The sequence below is a fragment of the Sitophilus oryzae genome, unplaced genomic scaffold (assembly GCF_002938485.1).
Source record: "Sitophilus oryzae breed Bouriz unplaced genomic scaffold, Soryzae_2.0 scaffold_810_pilon_pilon, whole genome shotgun sequence".
Classification (NCBI taxonomy): domain Eukaryota; kingdom Metazoa; phylum Arthropoda; class Insecta; order Coleoptera; family Curculionidae; genus Sitophilus; species Sitophilus oryzae.
The window spans coordinates 3,575,587-3,591,299 of record NW_022147429.1 but is presented as its reverse complement, the minus strand read 5'-3'; the positions used below and the strand labels follow the sequence as shown (position 1 = coordinate 3,591,299).

Sequence of the window (15,713 nt, the reverse complement as noted above, 5' to 3'; positions counted from 1 at the left end):
TTATGTTTTGGAAATATATTTTTTACTATATTGTAATTAATAATACTAGACAATGATTAAAACTAAATATTCTTGTGTAACATTAAAGGAATAGCTAATTTAATCTACCATCGATAATTGTTTCTTAAATGCACCGTTTTTATTTTTTTTGAGTTTAATATCGTAGTATTACATTACAGTTCACTATAAACTAATGATATTTATTCATACTCTATGTTTACTTATTTTTCTGAAGCTACCACAAAAGAATATAAGCGCGTGTTGTAAACATTTTGTCGAAACTGATCGAAACGTTACTCGAAACATTTCCCGAGACAATTTCAATAACAATAAAAAACCAACAACCAATTACGGCTTGTCTCGGTCGATTTCGATCTGTTTCGGAGTTTGCAGACGAGACAAGCCACAACATGAAAAGCATTGGGTTTACTTCTGAAAATATTTTAAGAAATGCTTCGCGACATGTTTACGAAGTATTTCCAGAAATATTTCGGGAAACATTTAGGGTATAGTGTACAGGGTGTTTTATAGTTGATATACATATCTGTCGGGTTCAAGTTATACAATAATTTCTTTAAACCAGTGAACCAGACTTGAAAATATATATTTCAGTGACTTGATATTATGGTCTTTGTCTTTTTTTAAACACATTGCTTAGCCATACATATTATTCATAACTGCTTTATCATATTTCAAATATATAATAATAAAACAATATTATTAAAAACAGTATTAATAAATATAATTGCTATAGGTCATAAATCATTTACAATCAGTGGTTCAATCACATCATTTATCTTAAATCAAATAAAATCTCTTAAACTCTCTTATTATAAAAGATAAAATAAAATAATATTGAAATTTTTTAAAGATCAAAAGTTATCATAATCTTTTCGTTAAGTAGCAGCTATACAAACACTACAAAGTACTAATTTTAAATTCCTCTTTTTAGTACGGAAATTTTAAAAGAGAAAAAATGCATTTAATCTCAACCTTTAATCTAGATTAAAAAATTCTAGACGCCTAGATAACTCAGTTTAAATTTGACTTCAAATTTGCATTTTATTATTGTGATACTACTAAAACAATTTTATATTGAGTTTTAATATTCTAAATACTTGTTAATTAGCTAAAATAATATAAATATGTGCTGTTTATTGGCATATGATAAATCTTTCATCAGTAATATATGAATATTTTCATACAATATACAACAATCATGACACATAATTTAAAAATGTTAATTTGTCGATAGGGTCTCTATCTCTCTATATTTTAGAATTGGTCTATTCGGTAATTTGTATAATACGGTTGTATGTAGACTAACATCGATTTAAATTTATTGGTGTTTGTTTTATGTTGAGATGATTAATAACAATTCAAACTATTTAAGTCATTCAGTATTTAAGCAATACTATATAAGTGAATCAAAGTTTTAAAAGTATTCAACAAGTTATAACCGAAATAAAATATAAGATGAATAAAATTTGTATGTAGTCCTTTTTTATCTAAAAATTATTGTGAATGAGACAATAAGTATGAGAATGAGTTTCCTCTACGATTAAATAATATTTATTAATTACGAGTTAAAAGTACCGTATGATCGAAAAAAAAACAGCGTCCAGTTGGCGGGGAAATGACAATCAATGACATTTCGAATATAAATTGACATAAAAAATGACAGCGATCTTCATTTCATAGCCATCGCTGACGCCGTTTTTTTTTCGATCATATGGTACTGGTGCATAATTTACGTTAGTATGATACTCTTTTATTTAAATATTTTTTACATATTTACAGAGATAGTTTGTTAGAATTTATTATAACAAATTACAATATATTAACATAATTATAAACTTCTCTTCAATATTTAAAAAATAGAATATACTCCTATTTAGTATATTTTGTTGATTATTATATTTATTAAGAAAATAGAGATAACATTTTTAAATATTATACTTGCATATTTAATAAGTGATTTTTGAAACATTTTTAAAAATATTATTGTTTAATTTAAATAGCTGATGTGACTCTAAGAACTGATTTATCAAATATGCTAAACAGTGAAGCAAATTAAAACTATTAGTTTCCTAACACACAAAAACATTATATTTTATACTCTGAACATACGTTTCTCTAACTATATTAGTAGCATTTATAAGCAATTAATTAAAAATTCTCATAGTTCTAATAATTTTCTAATGATGCTACAACAATGGTGACAAAACACGTCCCCATAGATTAAAAAATTGTTTTAACATCTAAGTTCCAGCTCCAGTTGTATTATTATTACGTCTAAATATTAAAACTCAATATCTAGCACCTTTCCCAATTCCTCCTCTCATACTTCTTCGATCCAACCTTAAACGGACATATCTATCCACTATACCAGGTGATCTCCGTGAAACAAGAGAATACGGCCGTAGACGCTCTCCAGGTGCCTAGCTACGTAGACAGCACGACGTTCGTTAGTTCGCCGATGTCAGGTCAGGGAACGTCGTCGTCGTCGACCAGACAAGGGTCGCAACAACACTCGGTTGCCGGAAATGGCGGTGGTGGTGGGGATGAATGCGAGCCTGTAGTGTTGCCTAGTAAGTGGGGAGTGCGCAGCGCGGTGACGCATCAACAAGATAGCTCGATTATAATGTTACTTCTTTGTATGTAAAACAAATATACAGTGACAAAAGCATATGTATGACAGCCATATACCATGACTTGTACGGTAATCGCCAAACATTTCCCAATGCACGTCATCAATCATATCGAAATTGACACTAAAGTCTAAAAACCTGACTGAATAAAATTTTGGCATAAATGTTACTGAGCAGTTTCTTCTTCTTCTTCTTCTTCTTGTTTCACGATGACCACGCGCCTTTACTGAGCAGCTCTTCATTTTACTTTATAAAACAAATGATTGTAAAAGATATTTTATTGAAATTAAAGCTGCAAAAAATAGTTTAAACCGAATTTTATTATCGCTATGTTGCGCCTTGTTCAGCAACATTGTCGTTTATTATTTAACAATTATCATAATGTCAGTCATTATTTTGTATAATATCGTGTTGTTGTTGAATCTTTGAGAGTAATTCTTGTTTTTGCCTATTTTTATAGTTTTTTTTTAAATCGTACTTGTAAACACAGTTCTTTTAAGAACTAAATTTTCGAGTTTTGTATTGCCTTTCTTGAAATTATGACGTGTGTTGAAAATATGCCAAAGCATTAAAAAAGTTCAAGCAAAGAGTTTGTAGCTTCCCTGATAAACTATTTTGAACGAGAACGTGACAATAAAGGTGCTTTATTATGCATGATTGCAGTCAGAAAAGTAAGTTTGATTGGTAATCACATTATACCACTTTCAAAGTCATTTCTACGTTAGTTTTTAGTAAATTCTGTGATTATTGGTTTGTGCAATAATGGCATCCTCTTACTTGTTATTACCACTTGTGTTGTAAGTTGTACATCAATAAATAAATAAATATAACCCCATAATAACGGTTAGAATAATCTTCATAATGGTCTAGTTTTCGCCAATATGTAAGAAGCAAAATAAGCTATAAAACAAATGAGTCAATTAATTACTAAAATATTAATTATTAAATTAAAAATAAAACGTAAAAATCTTATATATATTATATTAAGATTCATCCCATGAATCCGTCACTATCTGGCAGCGCTGTCGCCATCGCTTGTCACTTAAAGTTGATCACGTACATCGGAAATTGTTTTGCGATTACCGTAGCATAATCTTTTGAATTTTGTATAGATTTCATTAATGGTTTCGTAGATGTATAATATTTAGATGTGTTTTAGAACACAAACAGTAGCAAATGTTGCTGTTTCTCTAAATATCTGAGCATATGAGTATCTACTCGTATTCTTTATAATATTAGAAGTTTTTTTCTTCATCTCAGGCACAGTAATGTTAGGATTGTCTTTAAAAAATAAAAATATTAACTATTGTATGTATAACTTGAGCTATTTTGTCGATGAATTATATTCGTCTATGTATGTAGTGACATCCTGCACTGTATTGCGAGAGTTTCTCGAAATGTCAGCTTATTGCTTCATTTTAGCTTATTATTATCTGAAGAAAATTAGGAAAAACTAAGCCAAACATATTTGCAACCACTTCTTGTTTTTTTGCCTGTTTAGATTGCATGAACTAGTTGTTAAGTAACTTGCTCTATGTACGAGGGTTGTCTTTTATATTTTGAATATACCGGGTGCGACTCAAAAGTGGTCTCCTATAACTTTTTTATTTTTTCAGATAAAAAAAAAACAGATTTGGTATGTTAGTATATGACCTAAATTAGGATTGATTGACGTATTCCATTATTTTTGGTCACTTCCTGTTTCAACGGAAATGATTATAACTTTTGATTTTTAAATGGCCCTTATTGTATTTTTTCACTTCGTTCGATAGAAAATAACAATTTGAAACCAAGTATGTGGCATCACAACCAAGTATGTGGCATCAAATTATTTGTAAAAAATGCTTTTTCTAAATATACTAATGGGCCACCCTCGTTCCATTTGAAAAAATTGTGATATGATTAAAAATACGATTTGGGCATCTTTTAACCGGCCAGGACAAGATACTAAAAACATTAGACGATCAGTCTATTTTTCCAAGGCTTCTTGATTAAACATTAGCGTTTTTAAAATAGACATGACACTCTATTTTGAAATTTAAAATACTTTTTTTTTAAGTGAGAATGTCAAAAGTTGACATATGATATGTCATTCTATTCAGAATGTCACTTTCTATCGAATAAGGGTGCCATGTAAAAATCAAAAGTTGTAGTCATTTCCGGTGAAACAGGAAGTTACCGAAAACAATTGAGCACGTCTGAAAATCTGAAAAAATCGTCTGTTTTATCTGGAAAAATAAAAAAGTTGAGTCCGAACGACTACTTCCCTTTTTCATAAATTATGAATGAACTATGCGGTCAAAGGTTCCAGAAGATGCAGTCAGCGCCTTCAAAAATCAAGTGATAACTGCTTTCAAAATTGGTTCCAACGGATGCAGAAATGCGTGGAGGAAAGAAGCTCCTCGTTGATGATGCTCCGAAATTCAATAGTGTTTTGGTTTGGTTTGGTAAATAAGTAATCACAGTAACCTACTGTTTTTCTCTGTATGCAAAGTATAAAAGATAACCCTCGTAGCCAGTAGTATTAGAGTTATAAAAATAGATTATTATTAGTAGAACTAGTTTAATAGTAATGTTAGTTACTTAGTGAAGCTCACACTAAATATTAAAGTAAAATTTGTATTGTTAAGTGTAATGTTCTCTACCTGCTATAAAATCTTGTGCGAAAAGTATTTTTTGCATGAAGATATTAAACAATAACATGTGCAATAACCCATTACTAATATTTTCCATTAAATACTAGGTAGTTCAAAAATATTCTTTAATATGAAGTGAACTATTTCAATAGAATAGTAATAAGTAATAGTAAAAAATGTATTTTTTTGTAAATCATAAACATGTACTAAATCATATCTAAAACATTTCTTTAAAAATAAAGTCCAATATATAAAGTATAATAATACACATACAAACTTAAAAATTTGAGTTTTTTTAATCATCATAATATGCGCTGAGAAAGTAATTATGTTCAGGTGAAAATATAAGAATTTTATTGCTTTCGCTCAGATTTAATTTGAAGTTGAAGATTCAACTTAGCAATTTTTCTAGATCCCAGCCAAATATCGGAACTCCTCTCCAAAACAATATCGGACGCACACACGCGCACCTGCCTCTACTCGATCGAGAACATTCACGAGATGTTCCGGAAGCCGCACGACCTGTCCAGGCTGCTGTACTACAAGAACATGGCGCACGAGGAGCTGTGGCTAGAGTGCGCCCAAAAACTCACCACTGTCATACAGCAAATAATCGAGTTCGCGAAAATGGTGCCTGGATTCATGAAGCTGAGCCAAGACGATCAAATCGTTTTGCTGAAAGCAGGTGAGTAATTTATAGTTCAGAATATTAGTAGAATAAAAGTAAACCGGGTGCGTCTCAAAAGTGGCTCACCCCTATAACTTTAATTTTTTCAGAAAAAAAAATCTTGATGTTAGTACCGTATGATTGAAAAAACGGCGTCCAGTTGGCTTGGAAATGAATATCCATGACATTCCGATTACATATATTTGACATTGACATTATCGATTACATATAAAATGACAAAGATCTTCATTTTCGATCATACGGTATATGACATAAATTAGGATTGATTGACGTATTCAAATGGTTTTCGGCCACTTCCTGTTTCACCGGAAATAACTACAACTTTGGTTCTTAAATGGCACGCTCAGTATTTTTTTAGTTTATTCGATAGAAAATGACACTCTGAATAGAATGACATTCATATGTCAACTTTTGACGATGATTTGATTCAAAATATCAAGTGTGTGGTACCAAATTATTCTTAAAAAAAACACCTTTTTCCAAATATGCTAATGAGCCATCCTCGTTCCATTTGAAAAAATTGAGATATGATTAAAAATACGATTTGGGCATCATTTAACCAGCCAGGACAAGACACGAAAAACATTAGACGATGAAATATATTTTTTCAAGGCTCCTGAATTAAAAATTAGTGTTTTTAACACAGCCATGGCGCTCTAGATTGAAATCTAAAGTACGATTTTTTTAAGCGAGAATGTCAAAATTTGATATATGATATGTCATTCTTATTCAGAGTGTCATTTTCTATCGAAAAAGGTAAAAAATACTGAGGGTGCCATTTAATAATCAAAAGTTCATTTCCGTTGAAACAGGAAGCGACGAAAAACAATTGAATACGTCAATCAATCCTAATTATGTTATATACTAACATACCAAATATAGTTATTTTATCTGGAATAAAGAAGTTATACGGGTGATCCACTCTTGAGAAGCACTTGGTATAATAATAAAAAAAAATATGGAGTAAATTTTTTTTTCATTTTTTGTTTTGGTGTACATACATCATAGAAACTAGTAAAATATAAATTGCTTCAGTCAATTTTGAATTTTTCGTCCCTTCGAATTTCTGTAACAGCGGATTTTTTTGTTGTCGTCAGAATATGATGACAGCGAAAATTATTTTAACATTGGCACCAAACAAAAAGTTAAAGAAGCTGTAGAGTGAGTAGAAGCAAGAGAAATGAGAGAAGAATCGAGTGAGAGATACGAAAGATTTCTGTAATTGAGAAATATAAAATAGTGTCAAATTATGCTCAAGCATATTTTGAAAGTAGAGTTGCATAATTTCATGCATTTTTTTGTCAATTTTATATTTCTGTTATTTTACGCAAATTGTGACCCCTTCGTATCACCCCACACAATTCTTTGTATATCATCTTCAAAGTATATGTATTCATCTTTTATTTCCAGTATTATATCGTTGAGTGTAAATAATATTTTGAATGTTTATCATTTGAATGTCATTGTATTTAGACTCATTTTTAGTCATACTAGTTCTTGTAGTCCTTTGGAACCTTTATTACCACAGTGTCATCAACGAAATATTTTTCAGGTATTCCCAATCTATCTTATTATCTTTATTTTTGCAATGGAAGTTGTTGATGAGATTTTCAAACGTTTCTATCAACAACTTTGAAGAAATTGTATTACTTACCTGATTCTGTTGCTTTTGTGATCCTTAGTTATGATACAAATATTCCATAACTCATTATTCACATAAAAACAAAAAGCAGGTTACACGCATTGGAACATAATATACTAATAACAAATTATCCTTATTCAAAGGTCAACAAATGATTTAAATCTGTTTTCAGGAAGCTTCGAATTGGCCATCATTCGGATGTCCCGCTACTTGGACCTGTCGCAGAACTGCGTCCTCTACGGCGACACCATGCTCCCTCAAGATGCCTTCTTCACTTCTGACACGGCGGAAATGAAACTGGTCTCGTGCGTGTTCGAGGTTGCGAAGGGATTGGCCGAGCTCAAACTCACCGAAACCGAACTGGCCCTGTATTCGGCTTGCGTGCTACTATCACCAGGTAAGATATTAGTAATTGATTCAGCTAGTACATTTAATTCCTTCTAAAGTTATAACAAAGATGCAATGTTAATTAACGCCTAAAACTCTAGTGTTTAGCCACTAAACCGTAGCTGTAATTCCAAAAGTAACTTGCTTACAAGTAGTGATGTAAATTGTAATATTACCGGTATTTTTGGTAATATTACGTAATATTACTGCATGATCGGTTTGGTTTGGTTTGGCACACATTGGAAATATTGCATCTTTCCGCTCACTCTTTTTCGTGTAGCCTGCTCTAAAATAAGTATGTTGCCTGTCGATATTTTAAATTTACCATCGCATCGTCAACAGCCGCAACCGAAAGACCTGTTAGTACTTATGGATTTGTTCATCGACCAAGAAAAAACAGACTCACCGTGGAAAAGGTCGGAAAATTTACTTATATCGCTCGTAATTATAGAACATGATCTCGTATAGATATATACGCTCGTATAGAACAAGTTCCAGATTCATTAAAGTAGTTTACTAAACATCAAATTACGGGAGAAGTTTACAAAGTGTAATTTATGTGTGGTCGATTCTTTTATATGGATGTGAGACGTGGACACTTAATAAAGAAACGATAAATAAAATCGAAGCATTTGAAATGTGGACATATAGAAGAATGCTTAGAATATCTTGGACAACCAGAACCAGAAATGAAGAAGTTCCTCGAAAAATGGAGCACGATAGGCTACTTCTGAATATTATCACGCGACGAAAACTTGAATACCTTGGCCATATAACCAGAGGACCTCTGAAAAAAAATCATCTAAGAATGGTAGAAGCCGCTGAGAAAAAAGTGTAAGAAGAAGATATCGATTTCGAAGTATCTAGTAAACTTGACTTGAACGAAAGAGAAAGAAGAACTAGATGACGAGATTGAGGATGATTTACCATTATCTACTCTATTACGTACTATAAAGCCGGTCCTACACGATGCGTCCAATGTTGGTTTCAAACAAGTTTCCAACGTTGTAACCAACATTTGGCACAGGTTTCGACAATATTGCAATCGACAAGTGTATCTCCAATACGATGTAGCAAATGTTCATGTGTCCAACGTTGGAAGGTGTTTCTCACATCGTGTGGGACCGGCTTAACATAGGTCACTCTGACATCTGTTTTTTATAAATTACAAATGTTACCGTAATATTACCGATTTATAAATTACCGGTTATTTTACATCACTACTTACAAGTTAAAATAGTTGCTAAGTTGCATCAATTTAATCTATTTTAAATAGAATAGCAGCAGGTTTAGTCCTGACTGATTAAGTTGAGAAAAAAACACTAATTCTAGTGAGGATGCAGTCAATAATCACCACATAGGCTAATAAAACTACTTTTCAATTTGTCAAATTGAAAATTGACAATAAATTTCTCGAAAGCTTGACTAATTGAAAAGTAGTTTTTTTAGCCTCTGCATCCTCACTAGAATTAGTAGTGTTTTCTAAAATAGAATATTGCTTTAAGCTACGTTTGTAAATTATTGAGTATGATGTACAAAACTATATATTATATTATATTAACAGGAAATGTGTTATTCTTAGATCGGCCAGGACTGAAAGGCATAGCGGAGATAGGACGGCTGAGCCAGGCTGTTCTACGAGCCTTGAAACTGGAGCTGGATAGGAACCACACCATGCCAATAAAGGGCGACGTAACAGTTTGTGATGCCTTGCTTACTAAAATACCTAATCTAAGGTAAGCTTATATTCTCTAAGTTTCTCAAAATCTAAATTCTACTCATTTCTCTAAATTCTAATCTCGTTAGAAATAATTTATCAAATTACGATTAGAATTATTATTAACAGACAAAAACACTTTCTGTTACAAACTATGAATATTTTGATAAAATTATCACGAAATTATTAATTATACATAAATTCAATGTAAAATATTAATTGAGTTGTATAACATGTATATCATGTACTAAAGAATTATGAAAAATTTGAAGTCTATTTTTCTAATTTATTATTATTTTCACACGTCTCGTGTTGTTGTTCTAAAGTAAGAATGTAAAATCTATTGATATGCACTGGTATGTGTATGTAACAGTCAATATAGACACTCGCTCAATTGGTAGCTTGTTATACAGGATAAGTGCAGATATTTTCAGGGGTGTTACGTCTCGATAAAAGAAACAGATTTTCTCTTTAACGTTTTTCAAATAAGTCCAAAATAGCCGAGTTATTTTACTTGAAAATTGCAAAAGCCATTGTTGCCATATTATCAAAAAACTAAAAACTTAAATCCGAAAATATTTTTTCGCGAAAAAAAACTCATAGACGTATTTGTGGGATCAAAATAAACTAGCCTTAAAAATAATGCACTTATTTAAGACTCACCCTGTATAACTGACGATCATTATTCCATTTTTACATAGCTAATCCTTTAATTTGAATTTTAGGGAGATTAGTATGCTTCACATGGACGCTTTAGGCAAATTAAAGAGATCTGCACCCCACCTGGACTTCCCTGCTTTGCACAAGGAGTTGTTTAGCGTGGACAGTTGAATGCGTTGCGACAGTCTCGTATATAATCTGATCGTGCGGCAGCCCTGTGTAGCTACTGTAAGTATTAGGGACACATCCCTATTGATTTCTATACGTTACTACTACGTTATAAGATACCCCGCTACGTAGTTACAGTTTAATAACACTGTTTTTTACACGTGTTCAGAAAAATATACATTATATAGATTTTTTAATAGAAATAAGTAAGTTTTTCCATGGCGAAAAATTAAGATGTCATAATAACGCGGTTTTTTTTTACAAGCAAAGTATCCTTATTGATTTAAATTTTGAGAAACGTTTCAATAATTTGTTTTCTGTCAAATTTCTTACCGATTAGTCAAATGTTGTCACCATACAATAATTTCTATCTTTTCGTCAATATTTCGAATATTTTCATCAGCTTTTGTATATATAGTTGTGCATTAAGATATTAATCTGAAATATTAACTCCTATGTTCCAAATATTATGTCTACTGTTTATTTTCCCTCAATTTCCGATATTCTTAGTCACGGATTTTCACCTTTTGATGGAAAAGTTTATTTATTTTAACAGTTTTTCCCAAAAGCAATATGGTTTTATTATTCTCCGATAATTGACGCAGAGATATACTTCAAGTTGACCATACATATAAGAAATTGAGAGTTCGTTTTAAGCGTTGTAAAAATATGTTGTTACTTTTAAAACGGTTTTAAATAAAAAAATAAACTTTGCATTAAAAAGTGCGTATTGAGATTAAGAATATTGGATGTTAAAGTAATGTAAATGGCAGTAGTCAAAGTATTGGGGAAAATAGTTATTCATATATTAGATTAAGCAATATTAAAGAATACACCTCTATTACACCTTAATATTAAATATTAACGTAAAGATATACGAAAAATTAATAAAAAATAGAAATTGCCGTATGGTGACAAAATTTGGAAAACAGAAAAAATACATAGTAGAACTGCGTTAACTTTTTGACCATTATATGATTTTTCTCTGGACTATATTGCTTAGAACTTTAGTTCTTAGAAACATCATATATTGATCAAAACGTTGACATTAAAGCTAAACTAAGTTTTTTAGAGTTATTTTTTTGACGCACATCTAAACTAAAAAGCAGCAAAAACTATTTTGCTATGACCAATAAAAAATTCTACAATAGTATGCCTGGTCTAATAGAATTCAACCAATACAAAATTTCATGATCCATTTTATTCTGATGATTTGAAGAGTATGCTTTTCTTGTTTCTCTTTTTTGGTAAATACAAAAAAGTTTATACAAACACTTTTCTGTAAATTATTGTTTGTGTAAAAATGTTCTCAAAAATAGAAAATTGAACTTAAAAACTTAATATATTAGGTTTTAAGAAATAGTAGGATATCCACAAAAAATACTGTATCTGTTTTGATAATATATTTTGCTTGAACTTGATTTCTTTTTGTTTCAGATCCTTCATACTGATGTATCGGCCTTACATACATAAAATTAAATATACATAATAAATTATAATTTCGTTATTGTGAAAAATGGAAAATATTATTGTTGTGAAATATGAGAAGAGAAAATAAAGATTATGAGAATCAGCAGATTGTTCGATGTAATCGTTTGAAAAACCGCAACAGACTGTGATACGAAGAGCCAGGCCCTGATTTTCATAGTACAACTTCTTGTTTGTTGTCTGTTATTATATACAGTGAGTTTATATTAAAAAAAAATAAGGTGCTGATATTAGTGACTTGATATGTCTCTTTGCGGTTTTTTGGACGCGTCCCATCCTATATCGCTTCATTGCTATCAAACATGCAACTACTAATGCAAAAGAAAATTTAGCCTTGAACATAACTTATCGATATATAGACACTTTATATTAAAAACTTTAATATACATTTTTTGTTAAATTCATGGTTGAAACTTCATTGCTTAGAAGAAAATCTGATTGTTTTAAACTTCTTCTAGATGAAAATAATCAATATTTCCATAATACTATTCCCGATGTACTTACTACAATAAGAATGAGCAATACTACATGCAATATAATAATAAGCAACTAGTCTAGTAATCTTGAAACCACTAAACTAACTACTTTATTTAATTCCAACTAAAATAGTATGCTATTGATAGTATGCATCATTAAACAGAGATATATTATGTTAAAAGGGATATAATATTTGAAGATTTTTTGTCATGGATATTAACTATCAAATTATATAATTTTTGATATGTGGTCTGATGATGAATCTTTTAAATGCTGTTTAAAGCATTAAAAGTAGCAATGAGGTGATACATGATACGGTCGTATTTTTGATAGTCTGCCTTTTTAAATGCTAATACACGTTAAAAGTTCTACACTTTGTAGTAAAGTCGCCGTGATCGGAAATAGTAAAGATTTATTTTAGTTTTTAAAATCTAGACTTTAGAATGCGTTTATATTATATATACATATTGTTAAAGTAACGTATACTGAATTTATCATATTTATAAATAAAAATCACTTTAGTTTTAGTCTTAGATGAAAAATACAATACAATATAGAAGACTGTATGCTTATAAATTTATGAGTTTTTACTATTTTTGACACTGGTGCTCAGTTTTAGTTAAGTTTTTCTTGGTGACACATGGTTTTATATAAAAAAAAATATATTAAAAGAGTATATGTATAAAGAATATAATGAATTAGATATAGAGTATTTATGGAAATAGACTATACCTGATTTCGACCTTAAATTCAGCTTTTTATTCGAACTGAACTGAAAAATATGATATTAAGTGGAAAACTTGACTTATTAGAAATTTACATTATTAACTTATGTATGGAGATTACATAAACACAAAAAAAAACTTTTAATTAAAGTAACGATATTTTAGTAAAATTTTAATTTAGAAAATATTAAATAATAATGCTACATTGTCGAGTAGGAAGCTTATATTAATATAAGTACGAAGATTTTGGCACATCTTTTCACTTCGGGTGAAAAAGTAAATAAAGTAAAAAAGACTGCAGCCTATTTATAATAATCTATACCAGTTTAGATTTTAAAATTTAATATTTGGCACACTTATATTCAAAAGTAATTTAGGATTAATTAAGATTAATGAATGAAGAGATGGATATATATTATACAATTATTTCTACGTACATGTTCTTAATTTTAATAAAATTTAACATCGGAGCATCCTCAGACCAGCACTAGCAGAATTCATTTCATATTAATCCATAATAAAACGACACCAATAATTATAATTTTTAAAATAATACAATTACAATTTATTGGCGATGTAACGTTTTGACGTAGTTGCAATTTTCGGTAAATCATTTTATTTCTGTGCAATACAATCCAATACATTTTTTATGTTTATGCAATTTCTTTTTGAAATGCTACGAGCATAGTTGTAGTGTTAAGTTAGATTTAAAATTTGCTTTATTAGGTGTCAACTTCTGTTAAAATGTTAGACATTACTGCGACACAGACGAATCGGTCACAATCATAATATTCTCATCGTAACATCACAATTAAATAGAAACATTCGAAGACGTTTTGACTAAAGTTGACATCGTTGGCTGCCGGTTATTTTGTATCTAACAAACCATGTGGATTAGAGAAATAAAAATTTAATACCATGGCTGTGTTCTATGCATGAAATAACTTTCCGTAAGGCTATTTTTTGCTTTATGATTCAACAGAATTAACATTATCAATATAACTACTGTATAATGGAAAAAATACTGTCAGAGTAGCCTTTCAAACAGCGAACAATGATAATTTCTGTCAGAGGACCCCTATATGTCATTAATTCAAAACAGACATAAAAGAATAATATTTAATTATTAAAAAATAAAAAATTATTATATGACCCTTTATTAAAATAAATATGTACAATAAAATTTACAATACTATAAAGCAAAACAATTAATTGGAAAGATAAAATCTACCTTAAATGGTAATCTATTTAGCTAAATCACTACAAAAATCAAAATGCATTCAAAATTTGAAAAATCTAAGAAAATTCATTCATATTTACATTTTTTCATTTAAATAAACAATAATTTAAATTAATCTCGGTAGAAATTTGGTAGAATATACAAAACAAAAGATAAGACAAGACAAAAACAAGAACAACATACAAAGGAATATATTTTTATCTGAATTTTTTTTCTTTTATTTGTAAATTAATGCTTTTTGGTAATTTTTTTGTCAACTGTTATTTAGCTTATGCTCCACCTGAAATAAATTATCATGAAGGCAATTTCAAAGGTTACTGTGGCGCTGTTTATTTTTCAACGTATGGTATTTGACATGATCGTTGTGACATTTGTAAGGTTGTATTTCTATTTTGTTGTCCGTTCACGATTCATTAAATTTTTGTCATATTTTAATGCTACATTTAAGAATCTGTTTTAAAATAAATATTAAAATTATTTGAGAAGCAAAAGATAGAATGGTGGAAAAGCCAAATTTTGTAAAAAAGAATCAGGGTTGGCAGTGGGTATTGGTTACGCTACTATTTTTTGTTATATACCTAAATAATCGATTAAAAAACTTTAAAAATGTTTAAAACATATTTCTAATGTACCTTTGATAAAAAATTGTACATTTTCCTTTTAATTTATTAGAATTATTACTACTGGTGAAAAATTTTAGTGTAGATGTTGCTAACATTATTTTTTGTTTATATATTTTATTTCTGTTGGTATATAATGCAATTACTAGTTTTTGTTAATATTTTTGTTATATAAAAAACATTAGGGGTATACAATATTTTTGTAATTTTAGCTTTTGAATAGAACATAATGTGTTTATGTAAGTTTTTTTTTAATTGTAATAAAAGTGCAAGTTTCAAACCATATAACAAAAATATTTGCGACTTAATTGTTCCCAAAACACCAGTAGAAATTATATATATATTTTTTTGTATTACTTAATTTTTTGATTTGCTGTTTTTATTTTCCCTGTTTTAATTTTGAAAAATTATGAATTTCTACTCCTTCCTATCCTACAATCCTCTGAAAAAAATAAAAGGTAAGTAACAAACGCATATTCAAAATAAAAAAGCTAAATACAGATACACAAAATACAGAACATAGCTGCCTGCAATTTTGTGGAAAGTAGTATTATAGTATTAACAATGACAAGAATAACTCAGTAAAAGGTACATACATTAGAACCACTTTGTAT

At 29.6% G+C, this 15,713-nt stretch overlaps 1 protein-coding gene across 8 annotated transcripts in view; it reads left to right on the top strand.

Moving 5' to 3' along the window:
• LOC115889135 (probable nuclear hormone receptor HR3) overlaps positions 1–14,635 on the top strand; it is a 363,768-nt gene extending 349,133 nt beyond the window's left edge. For 7 of the 8 annotated variants that reach the window (XM_030909073.1, XM_030909075.1, XM_030909072.1 and 4 more), the window contains 6 exons: positions 2,393–2,591; positions 5,700–5,972; positions 7,790–8,014; positions 9,587–9,740; positions 10,447–10,609; positions 11,987–14,635. In XM_030909073.1, coding sequence (XP_030764933.1) covers positions 2,393–2,591; positions 5,700–5,972; positions 7,790–8,014; positions 9,587–9,740; positions 10,447–10,552 — 957 coding nt within the window. In that variant the 3' untranslated portion in view covers positions 10,553–10,609; positions 11,987–14,635. The remainder of the gene's footprint in view (positions 1–2,392; positions 2,592–5,699; positions 5,973–7,789; positions 8,015–9,586; positions 9,741–10,446; positions 10,610–11,986) is intronic. The other variant, XM_030909074.1, reaches the window with a different exon arrangement.
• The last annotated feature ends 1,078 nt before the right edge of the window (positions 14,636–15,713 follow it).